This window comes from Pleurodeles waltl, chromosome 5, assembly GCF_031143425.1.
Source record: "Pleurodeles waltl isolate 20211129_DDA chromosome 5, aPleWal1.hap1.20221129, whole genome shotgun sequence".
In the NCBI taxonomy this organism is placed as follows: Eukaryota; Metazoa; Chordata; class Amphibia; order Caudata; family Salamandridae; genus Pleurodeles; species Pleurodeles waltl.
The window spans coordinates 215,697,102-215,714,872 of record NC_090444.1 but is presented as its reverse complement, the minus strand read 5'-3'; the positions used below and the strand labels follow the sequence as shown (position 1 = coordinate 215,714,872).

At 45.9% G+C, this 17,771-nt stretch overlaps 1 protein-coding gene across 2 annotated transcripts in view; it reads left to right on the top strand.

The window, feature by feature from the left end:
- The window catches only part of PPP2R5A (protein phosphatase 2 regulatory subunit B'alpha), a 465,744-nt gene that overhangs the window by 328,160 nt on the left and 119,813 nt on the right, over positions 1–17,771 (top strand). For both annotated transcript variants that reach the window (XM_069233927.1, XM_069233928.1), the window contains one exon: positions 13,799–13,849. In XM_069233927.1, the coding sequence (XP_069090028.1) occupies positions 13,799–13,849 (51 nt within the window). The remainder of the gene's footprint in view (positions 1–13,798; positions 13,850–17,771) is intronic.

Here is a 17,771-nt window from a genome sequence, read left to right as displayed (position 1 = left end):
GACACCTGGCTGTTGCAGGTGGGTTCACCTCAGGCTGTCTTTTCCCACCTTCAGACTACAGCGGACCTCCTGCATTCGCTGGGGTTTACTATAAATGTGTTGAAGTCACACCTGACTCCCTCTCAGACACTCCCTTTCATCGCAGCAGTTTTGCACACAGTGCAATTTTGGGCTTATCCTCCTGTGCAGTGAGTCTGGGATATTCAGGCTGTGATACCGATGTTTCAGCCACAGTCCTGGATTTTGTTGAGATTGACTGAGTCTGCTGAGCCTCATGGCCTTCTGTATCCTGCTGGAGAATCATGCCATATAGCTTATGTGGGCTCTGCAGTGGGACCTGAGGTTCCAGTGGGCGCAGCATCGGGGGAATCTCTCTGACGTGCTCCAGATCTCGGAGCAAGCAAAGGACCTGCAGTGGTGGTAGATGACCTGCGATTGGGTCAAAGGCAGACTCCTCTCCCTTCCCGAATCAGAGCTGACAGTAGTAACAGATGCGTCACTCATGGGATGGGGTGGCCATCTGGGAGAGGTGGAGATCAGAGGTCTCCGATGGACTCAACTTGCTGGAGCTCCGTGGGATCCAGCTAGCATTGAAAGCATTTCTTCCCTCTGTCAAGGGGAAGTCGGTGCAGGTGTTCTCAGACAACACCTCGACTATGTGGTATTGCAACAAGCAGGGCAGGTTGGGATTGTGAAGAGGCGCTGCGTTTCTGGACATGGCTGGAACAGCAGAGCATAACCCTGATGGTTCAACTCCTGGCAGGTTCTCCGAACGCCAGGACAGACAAACTAAGCCATCGATGCTTAGCAGATTAGAGCAGCATCTCCATTTGGAGGTGGCGCACAGTCCCTTTAAGCAGTGGGGGAGGGTCTTACGTAGATCTGGTTGCCTCTGAAGAGAATTCGCAATATCAACAGTTTTGTGCATTGGAGTTCCCAAGGCGGCTATTGCCCAGAGAGGCTTTTCATCTCGAGTGGTGCTAAGGCCTCCTATATGACTTTCCGACCATACTACTTCTGCCCATAGTTCTGGACACGGAGAGTCTGGTATCGCAGGCTTCTGAAAAGGAACATCGATCGTCTTATGAGGCTACCCCTTCGGGAGGATCTTCTGTTGCAGCAGCAGGGGAAGGTTCTGCAATCAAACCTGTCAGCTTTCTGTCTCCTTGTGTCGAGGTTGAGTGGCAACATTTGATAGCGTGTGTCCTTCCTCCTGTAGTCTGTAACGTTATCTTAGCCACAAAGTGTCCCTCCACCAAGACGGTATTCGCCTACAGATGGCAAAAGTTTGTAAAATATTGTACTAAAAGGTCTATCAACCCTCTTTCTGCCTCTTTTTTTGTTGTTCTTCTCTTCATTCTTAACCTTGTCCAATAGGGCTCTGCTGTAGGCACTCTTAAAGGTTATCTCTGCTCTGTCTGCCTTCCTGCGACTGCCTGACCAAACCCCTTTATTTAGGTCCTCTATTGTAAATAAGTCTATCAAAGGGCTTTTAAGTGTTTTCCCCCTACTTGCTTTATCATGCCTCAGTAGGATCTTAATTTAGTTTTCACATACCTCATGTGTGCTTCCTTTGAACTGCTGGACAATTGTCCCCTCCGGCTGCTTACCGTCAAGCCAGCCTTCCTAGTGGCAATAACATCTGCCCGGAGGGTGAGTGAGCTGCAGGCTTTATTATCCAAGCCTCCTTGTCTGTGTGTGTTCTCTGACAAAAGTGGTGACCCCATTCCGTTTAAGATAATCTGTCACCCTGCCCACCTTTTACTCTCCTCCATATACCTCTAAAGACCATTTTGCGCTGGGTCATTCTCTGCATCAAGATCAGCTACTCTCTGGCCAAAAAGGAGCCTCCTAAGGGCTTAAGGGCCCATTCCACCAGAGAAAAAGCTGCAACCACTGCATTAACTCGTGGAGTCTCAGTCCTGGACATGTGCAGGCAGCAACGTGGGCGTCCCTGCACCCCTTTGTCAAACACTACTGCCTACCCAGTCAGGTTCGCAGGGACGGGCATTTCACCTGTTCGTTCCTGCAGGACTTTATAGTTTAGAAAATGTGTCCACGGCCCACTGCCAGGAGGTTATGGTTGGGTATCTATTCAAAGGTAAGGATTGTGCTGCTAGAAGTCTCTATCAGGTGAACAAGTTACCTTCGGTAACACATTATTTGGTAGAGACAATATTGTATGAAGTTGGCGCTGTATATACTATCTCAAAGCAAGAGATAGTGTGCACAGAGTCCAAGGGTTCCCATTAGAGGTAAGATAGTAGCAAAATTAGATAATTCTAATGCTCTATGTTGTGGTAGTGTGGTCGAGCAGTAGGCTTATCAGAGGGTAGTGTTAAACATTTGTTGTACACACACAAGCAATAAATGAGGAACACACACTCAAAGACTTAACTCCAGGCCAATAGGTTTTTATATAGAAAAATATATTTTCTTAATTTATTTTTAGAACCACAAGTTCAAATAGTAAAGTAAATACATAAAATGCAAGGTACTCCACTTAGGTAAGTTAGGAACTTTGAATTAGAGCAGTAACATACACAGTTTTAGTTAAAATGGCAATAAGCTATTTTAAAAGTGGACACAGTGCAAAATCAATAGTTCCTGGGGGAGGTAAGTAATGGTTAGTTTTTCAGGTAAGTAAGTCACTGACAAGTTCAAGTTCCTGGGCATAGGCAGCCCACCGTTGGGGGTGCAAGCAACCCCAAAGTTACCACACCAGCAACACAGGGCCGGTCAGGTGCAGAGGTCAAAGGAGGGCCCAAAACACACAGGCGCCTATGAAGAACAGGGGTGCTCCGGTTCCAGTCTGCCTACAGTTTATTGGTCCTTTGGGTTTCAGGGCAGTCCTCTGAGGCTTCAGAGGTAGCTGGTCCCTGTTGGATGCGTTGCTGTGCAGTTTTCTTTGAGTCAAGAGAGAGGCCGGTAGGGCTTGGGCCAAAGCAGTTGTTGTCTCTGTCGTCTCTGCAGTGCTTTCAGGTCAGCAGTCCTTCTTGTTTCAGGTTGCAGGAATCTGATTTCCTTGGTTCTGGGGTGCCCCTAAATACTGAATTTAGGGGTGTGTTCAGGTCAGGAGGGCAGTAACCAATGGCTACTGTCCTGGAGGGTGGCTACACCCTCTTTGTGCCTCCTCCCTGGGGGGAGGGGGACACATCCCTAATCCTATTGGGGGAATCCTCCAATCTCAAGATGGAGGATTTCTAAAGGCAGGGGTCACCTCAGCTCAGGACACCTTAGGGGCTGTCCTGACTGGGTGGAGAAGTGTGGCTCAATGGTTAGAGCGGCAGACCCTGAAGCAGAGATCTGGCTCAAGACCAGGGTTCAAGTCCCGCTTCGGCAGGTCTTGGGCTCAATTCCCCTTGACCAGATAATTCTCGCCTCAGTGCCTAATCTAATTCATGGGTCCCACTCTGCAACTCTGGGCAATAGCTTGCTTAATCTCCACAACGGCCCCAACAGCGCTTGGATGCCTGGCTTCACCCTGGGGGTGCTCAGGAGTGGGCGCCTCACAGGGAAAAGCCAGGAGGGGTTCCATAGCGGTATGAGTACAGCGCCTTGAGACCCTAACGGGTGAGTAGTGCGCTATACAAGTGCTAATTTACTTACTTACTTTACTTACTGGTGGGTGACTCCTCCTTGTTTTTCTCATTATCTCCTCCAGCCTTACCGCCAAAAGTGGGGGCAGTGGGCAGAGGGGCGGGCATCTCCACTGTCTGGGATGCCCTGTGGTGCTGTCACAAAAGGCATGAGCCTTTGTGGATCACCGCCAGGTGTTACAGTTCTGGCAAGGGGAGGTGAGAAACACCTCCACCCAGTACAGGCTTTGTTCCTGGCCACAGAATGAAAAAGGCAGTCTCCCCATGTGGCCAGCAACTCATCTGGTTGTGGCAGGCTGGCAGAAACTGGTCAGCCTAGCACTAGGAGTCGGACTGGTATTCAGGGGGCATCTCTAAGATGCCCTCTGGGTGTGTTTTACAATACATTCCACACTGGCATCAGTGTGCATTTATTGTGCTGATAAGTTTGATACCAAACTTCCCTGATTTCAGTTTAGCCATTTTAGAACTGTGGAGTTCGTGTTTGACAAAATCCCAGACCATATACCCTTTATGGCTACCCTGCACTTACAATGTCTAAGGTTTTGCTTAGACACTGTAGGGGCATAGTGCTCATGCACATATGCCCTCACCTGTGGTATAGTGCACCCTGCCTTAGGGCTGTAAGGCCTGCTAGAGGGGTGACTTACCTCTGCCACAGGCAGTGTGAGGTTGGCATGGCACTCTGAGGGGAGTGCCATGTCGAATTAGTAATTTTCTCCCCACCACCACACAAGCTGTGAGGCAATGTGCACGTGCTGAGTGAGGGGTCCCTAAGGTAGCATAAGACATGCTGCAGCCCTTAGAAACCTTCCCTGACATCAGGGCCCTTGGTACCAGGGGTACCATTTACAAGGGACTTAACTGAGTGCCAGGGCTGTGCCAATTGTGGAACAAAGGTACAGTTTAGGGAAAGAACACTGGTGTTGGGGCCTGGTTAGCAGAGTCCCAGCGCACTTTCAATCATAACTGGCATCAACAAAAGGCAAAAAGTCAGGGGGTAACCAAGCCAAGGAGGCATGTCCTTACAAATATCTAGTTGCACATTCCTTAAACACCCATTCATGCCTCCCTGCTCTGCATACAGATTTCTAGGGTTAGGGTTAATCCCTTCCAGGGTGCTAGTTTGGACACACATTCATCTGTTCACTTCATGGCTCTGTGCTCCTCACTGCCGGCGCCAACGGATGCCATGCAAAACCGAACTAAGCCACCTGACGGAACGCAGGGCCACTGCTCACGCAGAGGTTTCTGGATCTAGTCTGACACCTGGGAAATTCAAAGGTAAGGATTCTGCAGCTAGACATGGGGGTGATTCTAAGCTTGGCGGGCGGCGGTAGCCGCCCGCCAAGCGGGAACCGCCAGAAGACCGTACCGCGGTCAAAAGACCGCGGCAGTCATTCTGGGTTTCCCACTGGGCTGGCGGGCGACCGCCGAAAGTCCGCCCGCCAGCCCAACGGGAAACACCCTTCCCACGAGGACGCCGGCTCAGAATGGAGCCGGCGGAGTGGGAAGGTGCGACGGGTGCAGTTGCACCCGTCGCGAATTTCTGTGTCTGCAAAGCAGACACTGAAATTCTTCGTGGGGCCCTCTTACGGGGGCCCCTGCAGTGTCCATGCCATTGGCATGGGCACTGCAGGGTCCCCCAGGGGCCCCGCGGCACCCCCTACCGCCATCCTGTTCCTGGCGGGAGACCCGCCAGGAACAGGATGGCGGTAGGGGGTGTCAGAATCCCCATGGCGGCGGAGCGCGCTCCGCCGCCATGGAGGATTCTCAAGGGCAGCGGGAAGTCGGCGGTACACCGCCGACTTTCCGTTTCTGGCCGCGGCTGAACCGCCGCGGTCAGAATGCCCAGCGGTGCACCGCCAGCCTGTTGGCGGTGCTACCGCTGACCTCCGCCATGGCGGTAATTACCGCCAGGGTCAGAATGACCCCCATAGTCTCTACCAGAAAATCTTCTGTTTGTTTCAGGTGACCCCAAGTTACATTTGCCTGTCCACTCCATAAGACAACTAGTAACCTCAAACCATAATTGACTAAGAGCTCCACATGGCTAGAGGACACCCCTTCATGATTGCAAAAGGGACTTGCAATGGGCATTTCCTGATGCATGGCCTGCAGATGCGCTGGCTTTAGATACATCCTGTGGACATAGTTAAATTGTATAAGCTGAAGGCAGGCGTTCAGTGAGATCTGACACTTTTGCTTCAGGGTGCAGAAGCATTCTGAGTCTGAGTGCTCTTCACCTAAATCCTCCTCCCACCTGGCCTGCAAAATAGGCCTGATTTTTTAAATCTCATGACTCTGATAAGCTGTCTAATACCAACAGTATTTGTGTTAATCCGCCTACCATTGGCTCTGTCCTTCACCCAAAGTGATTGTAATAGCCTCAGTTATAGCTGCATAGGTGAAACATTGCGGAGGAGTAAGGTCCTCTTCAAAGGACATGAAAGTACCTGAGTCATATACATCACCCAGTGAGGTTATTCCTTACCTGGACCGGGAAAGGATCCTATTCACCTTTTGCACAATCTTTGGGAACCTCTGGAGTACCTAAGTAGGGTTTCTGATAGAGATTTCTAACTGCATATTCCTCACCTTGTTAATACCCCAGCCACCTGACTGCAACCAGAGTTCTTTTCGATAACAGTTCCTTGCACGTCGGTAGGTGGCACTGGGAGGCTCCATTTCTTACTTGCCCCACCCCCCAAATATGACTTTGTGTCCACTGTATTTGCACCACCTCTACACACTGTCACTTCCTGTATTTCTGCACCTTCCAACGCAGATCTAGAGTGTCTTCGAATCCTGACAACTTGCCAGAATTTCTTCCGTTAAATTTTACCAATTTGCAAGGGACCTGTCCCCGATAAAATCTAAAGCCCAAACCATGAAGGGATTGTAATTGCCCGATGTCAGCGACAGACACCCACAACTTCTGGTGTCTTGAATCCAAGCACGATTTATGGTCATGTGAGCTATGCTCGAAAATGAACTGCAAGTCCATTTGTGGCCACAAAGCAAAACCTGCTGTTGTGGAACTCCAAAGGAAGCCAAAGGCGACCTGATCTCGTGGAAATTGAGGGCCCCAACGAGCTTCCATGCCAAAGATATCCAAGAAACATAAGAGATTAAAGCACAGCTCCCCCTTGTCTTATTGCTCCCACTGTTCATAGTCACGTGACCTCTGGGCCCAGTGTTTAGTGTTTTAATTGCTCTCTTTCAGAAAAGCTGCTGGGTCCCTTCCCTCGCTACCATCAGGGAGAAACTTGCAGATTACTACAGGAAAATGTGCCTTCAGTGTCTGCAACTCTAAACTCAAGAAACTGCACCCTTTCTATCATGTCTGCATCAGGGCTTTGTTTGGCTACTTCGGGGCGGGCTCTGTGACATTTTTCCGTTCTGTACAGCCTATACACCAGTTTCCGTTGTTCAGCCTTTACCAATAAAAAAATTCTTAAGCTTCAAAATCAATTTTGGCGTCAAAGGACTGTCTTTGTTTCCATTGATAGCTTTCAGTATAACTCCAAGGTGACTGTACGTAGTAGTGCAGAGGTCGAGGCCTGTAACAAGCTCAGCCCCTCTTGAGATTGCTCTTTTAAGGAAGTTGGGGATGACAGTCAGCTGTCACTCTTTCCTGCCTGTGGCTTCGCCATCTTAAGGGCCCTTGATGTCTTGAGTAATACAACTAGAGTTTGGTATTCCAAGGTTGTCTGATTAGCAGCCAAGGGTCTAGTTTGTGGGCTACTCTGTGTGCCATACAGTGACCTAGTTGAGGATATATACCGAGCTTTGTTGTCACCTGGGTACTCCCGCTCTGTGTAGCAGTGCTTTTCACGATAAGCGTGGAGGTGCAGCAAACAGGTGTGACCACTGTTGGCACCCAGCCTGCCTTGCACCATGATAATTGTGGCTCACAGGGAAAAGCCAGGAGGGGTTCCATAGCGGTATGAGTACAGCGCCTTGAGACCCTAACGGGTGAGTAGTGCGCTATACAAGTGCTAATTTACTTACTTACTTTACTTACTGGTGGGTGACTCCTCCTTGTTTTTCTCATTATCTCCTCCAGCCTTACCGCCAAAAGTGGGGGCAGTGGCAGAGGGGCGGGCATCTCCACTGTCTGGGATGCCCTGTGGTGCTGTCACAAAAGGCATGAGCCTTTGTGGATCACCGCCAGGTGTTACAGTTCTTGCAAGGGGAGGTGAGAAACACCTCCACCCAGTACAGGCTTTGTTCCTGGCCACAGAATGAAAAAGGCAGTCTCCCCATGTGGCCAGCAACTCATCTGGTTGTGGCAGGCTGGCAGAAACTGGTCAGCCTAGCACTAGGAGTCGGACTGGTATTCAGGGGGCATCTCTAAGATGCCCTCTGGGTGTGTTTTACAATACATTCCACACTGGCATCAGTGTGCATTTATTGTGCTGATAAGTTTGATACCAAACTTCCCTGATTTCAGTTTAGCCATTTTAGAACTGTGGAGTTCGTGTTTGACAAAATCCCAGACCATATATCCTTTATGGCTACCCTGCACTTACAATGTCTAAGGTTTTGCTTAGACACTGTAGGGGCATAGTGCTCATGCACATATGCCCTCACCTGTGGTATAGTGCACCCTGCACTATAGGCCAATGCTCACATTAACTTAGTAAGCTATGCCTGTGTTACCCCCAGAACCTCCAAGCACCTAAAAGCCAGATGTGAGGAAATGGAAATGTTTTACATGGTGTATTTGTGAGACATCATTGTGTACTACACTTACCATCTCCTTTAGGACCAGTAGGTTTCATTTGTTAAACCTTTAGCTCAACCCTTGGTAGCTCTGACTCTGATCAGTCAAGCCTAAACAAATGAACACATTTAAACTATTTAAACAGCACCAAAACTACTGTGGAAGTAATTTAGACAGTCAAGAAATCCAACATCAATTTTAAAAAATAGAGTAGATTTTTATGTAACTTTTGGCACTAAAACTGAAAAGATTCACAGGAGGGTTCCGGAAATACAGTATTTACAAGGTACAGTAAATCAACATTTCTACTTAACCTTGAACAAGCATTGACAAATGCAACTAATTTGACACTTTAAAATATTTTCAGTAAAAACCTTGGTAAGTGTCAATGCGGTCACTTAGCGTTACTTTATGTGACCAATTCCGGCATGGAGCCAGTCAAGGGGACTAGCAAAGTCTACAGAAAAAGTAACCTCTCTTAGGAAAGTAGTCTTCAGTTCTGTTTCAGCTGCAGTGCCTCTTTGCCATTGACGTCTGTGAAGTGGTCCTGATGCAAGGAATTCAGGATGTTCAAGGATGCTGAAGATGCTGTGGGGTTGATGGGGGTCTTCCTGGGGCTACTCCGTGGTTCATGGGCTTGGTGAGGTGATCTTAGCCTCTGGGGTCAATGTCCCTGTTGAGCTTAGTAGAAGGCAGATGCCACTGGGTTACAGCTACCTGGGTACAGCGCCTTCAGATGTTTTTCTATGGCGGTAGCTTGCCTTCTGAGTGACTGAGCTGCACTCTGATGACTCTCACGGGGACAGCAGGCTTGAAGCAACTTTTGAACATCAGGTCTTGGTCACTGGGGCTGCATGGCAGAGATTCAGAAATTGGGGCTACCAACTCACCCCAGCAGTTTTCAACTGTTGTGGCCCCATGCTGCGATCAAGAGGTCAGCCAACTGACCCCTGCAGTCTCTTGCTTCACCAGGGCTCAGGAGTTGACTTCTCCACGAGCAAGACACAGTAGGCACTCTCTTCTCCTTTGCTAGCCACTAGGTATAGCAGGTGCTGTCCTCTCTTTGCCAGGTACTTGGTGCAGCAGGGGAGTCTGAGATCTTAGTTAAGGGTGTCCTTCTTATGCCCAGAAAATATCCTCAGGAGAGGTCGTAGTCACTACCCAGTAGGCTACTAGGTTCCCTCCCTCCTGATGGCTACTTTCTGTGAAGTGCAGCACCTAACTATCCCAGAAATCTCTATTCTTCCCACTCTCAAGATGGCAGAACCCCTCTCTCAGCATGTAGAGCTCCCTAGCCCAACACAGAGTTGTGGCTACCAAGGGGCATACACGGCCCTGGAAAACCGGTTTGACAACTGGTTTCCCCTTTTTGTCCTCAGTGTCTACCTAAAGAATAGAGCAGATCTTTGAAATCCAGGGTGGACAAACTCAGCCGCCACCTGGCGGATGAAGAATGGCAGTTAAACCCAAAGTGGTACATGGTCTCTTCCCCAAATGGGGATTGGCTTGATCTTTGCCAGGGCTGAGAACGTGCACTGTCACAATTTTTCTGTGTTAAAGTTCCCAAAACGGTTCTCTCTCAGACACACATTCTGCCTAGAGTACAGTTCGGGACTCCTGTGTGCCTTTCCTCAGTTACATTTCGTGCTTCTAGTTCTAAAGAAGATTAGGAGCGACCGGGCCCAAGTCATCTAAGTGACACCGAATTGGGCAAGGAGAGTGTAGTGCCCGGAACTCATGGGCATGAGCATCTGTTGTGCGATCAAGCTGCTGTTTCAGGAGGCTCGTCTGTCGTAGTTGCATAGCAAAGTCTTGAACCCGGGCCTTTCGAGTTTTAATGTGCATCTTTGGAGATTGAGCGGCGACAGTTGAATAAATTCAACCTTTCTCCTGAGGTAGTTAATGTCATTCTAGCAGCTAGGCATCCCACCACAGAAGCAGTATGCACCTGCCATTGGGTCAAGTTAGTGATTTGGTTCATTGCACTATAGATTGACCCTCATCAAGCCAAAATATCTGATGATGTGGTACTTGGCAGATTGACACACTTTAAGCAACGCCAAAATATCTGTTGCTTTTTGTGTTTGGACACAGTAAAGGTTATGTGTCTGCTCTTTCAGTTTTGTTTGCATTTGCTGGACAAGCCTTCTTTATTTAAATCAGCTGTTGTGATGCATGTTCTGAAAGGACTGCAACTTTTGTTTCTGCCCATACTCTTTATCGTTCACCAGTGGGACGCGAATCTGGTTCTCACATTACTAATGTGTACTCTCTTTGAACCACTGCACAGCGGTCCATTGCAGCTTCGTAAAACAGCTTTCCCTATTGCCATAACAACTGCAAAGTGTGTCAGTGAACGAGAGGCTCTCTCTGTCAACCCAACATATACCCATCATTCTATCCAGACAAGCTAACCTTGAGGGGCCAGAGCCTCTATTTCTTCCAAAGTTGGTGATGTTTTTTCGGAGCAAAACATCCTCCCAGCATTTTTTGCTCAACCTCATTCTTCTAAGGGGGAGGAGAGACTCCACTAGCATGTTCCCAAAAGAGTACTCCGCTTCTAAATTTATGGCACATGGGAACATTGTGTGTATGATCAGCTCTTCATTGGATTTGCCAGACTGGGAAAAGAACAGAGCAGTGCAGAAGAGGACCATTTCTCTATGGATTATTCTCTGCATCAAAATCTGCTATGCACTAGATAAGAAAAAGCCTACAAAAGCTTGCAGGCTCATTCCAACAGGTCCTTAACTACGAACACTGCGTTGACACAGGGAATACCTGTTCTGAATATCTGTCAGGCTGCTACGTGGGCGTTGCTCCACACTAACTGCTGTGTGGACCGACAGGTCTGGCCAGATGAGCACTTTTCCCAGTCTGTCCTTCAGGACACTGGTTTGAACCAGTTCACAGACCCATCACCTAGAAGGTACTGCTTTGATATCTATTTAAAAGATGAGGAATATGCGGTTAGGATTCTCCATCAGAAGAACAAGTTATCTACCTTGGGGAATGCCTTTTCTGGGATATTGTTTCTAATCCCAGATTTGTCACTGACCATCCCTCCTCCCCGTTTTGTAAGCAGGGCTCATTTTAGTTCTAAATAGGTCCCAAATTTAGAAATATGCACACTTGTCTGGGGGCACGGAGAACCTAGTAAGCAACTGTGGTTGACATGCTTGAGTATCGCTTGTATGCAACTCCACACATCATTTCCAAAGTGAAAAGATGTTGACGTGTAGCCTCACAAAGCCACCTACTGGCACACAGGGGTACTGCTTGAAACTTTCTAAATCAAGTCTGACGCCTTGGAGAATATTTAAAAGGTAAGAAATATGCAGTTAGAGAATCCAACAGAAATTCGTTATCAGAGGTAATTAATTTGTTTTTTAAGTGCTTTACGCCCACACAAGAATAATACTTTTGCAACACAGTGAGGTCCATCTGGTGCCTCCACACCATACATCAGCTTTGTCACTGGAGTGATGTTTAGTTTAGATTAGTTTAGTTTAATAGATTTATAAAGTGCATGGCTACCCGAAGGCCTCCCAGCGCTGATGTAATCAAGTCTTCTTCCAGTTGGAAGGTCAGCTCCCTTCTGTCCTGAAACAGCCATTCATTTACAATAACAGGATATGCAGGCCAGCAATACAATTGGATGTCTACCATCTAGTAACCTCTCATCGCATGTGGGTTGGGACCACTTGCTCAGCGCCAACTGTGGAATCCCACCACAACTAAAGGCATATCATTTTCCTTTTCCTGAGAAAGATGCAAGTCAATAATTGAAAGGGGCAGTATTATAGTGAACAGAAGAGGTGAGGCCCACATTATAAAAAAGCATCTCTCTTCACATAGTTTTTTATTTTTTTAAATCTTTTTATTGACTTATATCACATAACAGTCCGGATATGCATCCGAATATAACATCACTGCTTGCATAATTGTACCGACATGAATATATACAATTTGGAATACGCAGATTAACTGTAATAAGAGATCTAAAGGTGAAAAGAAAGATAGAAACATACAGAAAAATAGTGTAGAAACTGCCCGTGGGTGGCCCTGTGTAGGAGGGAAGGGACGATAAAAGGGGGGGAGGTCAGAGGAGGGGGGACAAGAGGAGCCAGGGCAGGCTGAGGCGACGGGGCGGCAACCTCACTGTGTATGCAAATTATGGGGTTGCAGGCAGCTCCTTGGTCGGGCTTGGGAGGCGTTTTTTGTATATGTGATCAGCTACACTGGTTCCCATCATGTGAGATTTAAAGCTATTTGTGTATTGTATTGAGGCAGATTCTCATGTGTATTCTCCTGTGTCCTCATGCTTCATCAACACAATGAGTATGTGTGTTATGTGTTAAAGATAAAGCTGCTGGTAGCTCAAGGTGGTTGAGTGTCATCTTTATTCTCAATTAGAATAACGAGGGAATCCCACATATCCACACCCTTGACCATCCCTCCCCTGTCTCAGAGAGAATGCAGTACCTGCACCTCCGCCTTTGCCCAGTGCAACAGCCCACCTGTCCAGCGGTGCATGTCCAGCACATTCGGTACCTTCCACTGCATCGCCAGGAGGAGTTTAAATAACACGAACGCCATGTCGATGCACCTGCGCACCTGTTTCCCTCCTTTCGGTCTATCTCTCTTCACATAGTTGTAATTGGGAGTTGGCCTCATTCCTGAAAACCTTTTGTCCTGCTAATTTTGTTTCATGTTTTGCCGTTTAAACTTGTGCACAGTTGCTAGCTTAATTGGCTTACTCTGAAGACTGTATTCTTAGTGGTAGTAACTGCAGCCTTTATGATCAGAGAATTACAGGTCATTATGTTTTGGAACGTACAGAAGGTGAGGAATCAGCAGAAATATACATCCATCAGAAAAAGTTATTTACCTTCAATTGTGATATTATTGGTGCATGCTAGATCTTACTGCAGCTTCTTCTTTGTCCTTACTCCTCCCATGAGGCGTTGGTGTTGAGGATGATAAGAACTGAAGGTATGAAGACATGCTTCTGTTTGGTTGCTGTCGTAAGAGTTCTCTGATTCTCCAAGTAAGACTCAAAGGGGTGTGGAAAACAGAAGCAGCTGCCATAAATGTGCCATGTAACTGTGCATGTTGTCATATCTAGAAATGATGTAGCTATGATTGGACTCACGTGGCACTTCCTGGCAATATTGGGAACCTATATTAATATTGATACTGAAGGTTAGTAACCCTTTCTTCCTGTCAGGCCACTGAAGGGAAATGGACAAAATGAATGTGAAAGTCAGTATGCTAGAGTAACTATGTGATCCTAAAGTGAACTTTATCCTTTTTAATTTGCTTCAATCTGAAGTGTGTGCTAACTAAACAATATTTAGAATTCCCCACAAAACCTTTTAGAGATGAACAGAATTGCTACATAAACAATTTTACCACTTATGTTTTTTATCAGTTTGCTTTCTGATGATTATATATTTTCCTTATACAGGTCATCCGAGGGCTTCTCAAATTTTGGCCAAAAACATGTAGCCAGAAAGAGGTAAGGCCTTGTAGCTAATAAACTTAGAAACACACTCTGTGTAAGGTGTATAAGGTTTGTGTTCTGTTTTTTTTTTTTTTAAATAAAATAAAATATTTATAGTGTCATTATTTCATTATTACCATTAGCATGCTACATCAGTGCAGTGGTAGATAGGATGATGTATTTACCATTATTGTCAATATTATGTTGCCTCCTTCCTTTTTACATTTGTTGAATTTGGTATTCAGTCTGTACCCTACACTTAACCACTGATTGTTTTGATAGTGAAAAGCTGATGGTTTGTTTTCTTTGGACATCAGAGTTCTTTTCAAAATGTCCCCAACCTAGTCCAACAAACAACTCAAAAGTTATTTTATGTTAGTTTACAGTGTCCCAATGGAGGAGATATTCTTCGACAAACCGACATTTAAACATTTTTGTCTGCTGACAAAAGAAAGGAATTTCAGGGAATTTAGTATCTAGGCATAAAGGTTTGTTCTTCAATATTGAATCTCTTCTATAATCACATGTTTGATTCATTGTCCGTTGTCAGGCTGGGAATAAATAGTGGTAAAATGGCCATAGGCATTAAACGTAATTTATTTAGTAGCACATTCACCTAATTTGATTGAGCTCAAACTTCAGCCAGCGAGGTGGAAGCTTCAGCTCTCCTACTCCCCCTGCAGGGCATCATAGCTCAGATTTTTAGTCCATGTTGTGTGTGAGGGGGTCCCCGGTCAGCTCTGTTCTAACCTTTCAGTGAACCAGCATCTGTTACTGTTTTGATCTTCCCTATGTTTGATCCAACCCTATCTTCAGCACTGAGATACTGAGATTTGTTTTTAGGGAAGATTCTGTTTTTTTCTGGGCCCGCAAGATCTTCTTATCTGACAGTTGACTGTCATCATGGCTGACAAAAATAAAAAAATCTTTTTTCAGACCTTGTTCATCTTGTGGGCATAAAACAATTTACACTGATTATCCTAATCCTGTCTATTTATTACCTGTATCCTACTCATAAGGCATCAAATGTGATATATGTAAGACTTTTCCATTAAGACTCTCACGCCGTATTTGTTAAGGCTAAAGAGAATTTTCCTCCTTTTAAGAGAGATGCCCCCTAATCAGGAGAAGATTCCACAGAAAGTGCCCCTCCAGTCACTTTCACCAAGACAGGGCTAACTAGGAGACTTATTCAGTTCTCTGAACTGGTCTTATTTGGTGTAGTCCTTTCAGCCACCTCCTCAAATACTAAACATGGAAAACATTCCTGTAAGCAATCAAAGGAGGATTAACCAGTGGAAAAGAAAACAAATATTTCAAAGACCATGTCTTCAACCAAGAAAACATTGTAGACGAGAACGTCAACGACAGTAACATCGTTGATGAGATTTGCTTTGTTGACAAGACCATCGATGGCATTACTAACTACACCTTTGACGTCGGACCTGTCAACAATAGCAACATTACTGACGATGTTTACCATACTACTGCCAACATCAACACAGTTGACGGCAATACCATTGAGCACAACTTTTAAGATTATCATCTTTTTACCATTGAAGGTGTCAACTTTACCCTCAACACAAATTTTACAGTCAGACCAGATAGATGATGCGAGCTGTTACGCTTCACAAACAGCATACAGTCCAGCACAACTAGATGTAAAATATGTCCCAGATTTTGGTGAAGAAATGAACAACATTGAATCTGGTGAATTTAATTCAGTAGGATTACCTGTACCTCAAGCCCCTTTTTCTTCCATGTCGGCAAAACCACCTAGAGTGTACAGGGAACCTAATGTGATTGTACATTCCAGCAGAGGATGGCTACTCCTAACAAGCTACTACCACAACATCCAGCTAATAATCCCCAAACTGTACTACCTGCTCCACCCATTCTGCTACATACTCTACCTTCTACTTTAGATGGCTATGCCTCCTGGGCAACCATTGCCACTGCCCATTCCTACACCGTCAAAGGAAAGATCTCCCAGAACTGTTTGTAGCTCATCAACTCCTGAAGTAAATGATAACAATTGCAATAATTCAGTATAATTGGAGCTTCCACAAGATGGTAGAGGACAAGATGCTAATGAACATGAATTAATTGTCCAGTGTGGTGTCGCTCATGGGGCAAATCCACAGGATTTAACATATGATATTTCTAGATTTAAAGAGCTGCCAATAAGTTCAGTTTACCAATGTAATCTGTGGATCAGCCATGTTTCCTTTACGGCTTTAAAGCCTCCATATTCAGCTCTGGCATTCCTCAATGAAATTAATAACCAAATTTGCTGATATTTTCAGTGGCTTAGAGGAGAATCAAGACCACAGTTACACCATCCTCTGGACCACCAGACAAGGATAGCAGATGTATTGGTAATTTGGGTAGGAGAAGGCAGCTACTTCATTTCTATTCAATTCTAGGACAACATGATTGACAAATGTGGGATGACATCACCGAACTACTGGAACTCATCCTGGAAGAAAAAGAGAAAGAAGTACATACTTATTTATTATTGATGCTGCTTTGGATGCCTCAAGTACAGGTTTTCCCCAGCTTGCAGGAGGTATTATATTAACATGACAAGGATGTTTAGAACCAGTCTAAGATCCTTGACATGCCTTTCAATGGCCTAACTCCTTTTTTGGAAAACATGTAGTTGAGGCTCTTCAGGGCCTCAAAACTTACACTGTAAAACTATTAGGACATTTGCAGTACTGTAAATTTGGAACAGCTATTTTTCGTGCTCATGAAGTATGCAGAATTTCAGAGGAGGATTTAACCAATATGAGGTCAAGGGTGTGCATACTATCCCCAAAGACAGACTGGATACGATCAAGGATACTCCTGCAATTGTACTCAGACAGCCTTATGGGAGGGCTTAGGAAAGGAAGACAGAATCCTCACAAGCATATTATCATGGCAATCAGAAGATAGCTTGACTCACCACCATTGCCTCCACTTACATCTGATAATCAGTAGTTGGGAGGCAGAATTGCCCTTTTTAGTCCAGCTAGGAAGACTGTAACATCAGATAAATGGGTGAGGCAAGTTACTGATACAGGCCATACTCTGGAGTTTGTTCAGAGACCACTAGTTTTCCCACCCAAGAAAGAACATTGTCAGTTTGAAGGAGCTTTAACAGGAAATGCCCATGCTTCTCCTCAAGGGTGACATAGAGATTGTATCCAAATCACAAAGAAACCAAGGGTTCTACTTCTGATTCTTCCTAATCAGAAAAACATGGACCAATCCTGGATCTGACAGTTGTGAAAAAAAATTCAACAAAGTAATTTCTAATGATAACTCGGAAAGCAGTCCTCCTGATGATGGCAGGAAATTGATTTTATGACCTTCCTAGATCTTCAGGACCCATACCGCCACATACCTATTCACCAAAAACATCGAGCGTATCTTCTATTTTTGGTAGTAGAAAAACACTACCAGTTCAAGGCACTTCCTTTCAATCTCAAATCTGCACCTCAAATGGCAGGCAATTGGTACCAGTATTGTCCTTTATAGACATGCCTGAATGAGGTCCATTGGTTTTTCGGGCGATGTACAATCAGTCAATCAATCAATATTTCTATAGCACGGCTAATCACCTGTGGGGTCTCAAGGTGCTGTTTGCAGGCATGCTGCTCAAATGAAAACCCAGGTTTTGAGGTCCTCCCTGAGCTGCTTCAGTGATATGGTCTGTCTGAGTTTGATAGGTAGCGTGTTCCATGTCTGGGCTGTGAGGAAGGAGAAGGATCTTCCACCTGCTGTGCATTTTCTGATCTTAGGAAGGGCAGTGAGGGCGTGCTGGGAAGATCAGAGTTGTCTGTTGGGTACATAAAAGGTGAGGCAGTGGTTGCAGTAGGCCAGTTCTGTGTTGTGTAGTGCCTTGTAGGTGTGGATCAGAAGTTTGTATGTAATGTGCTTGCTGACTGGG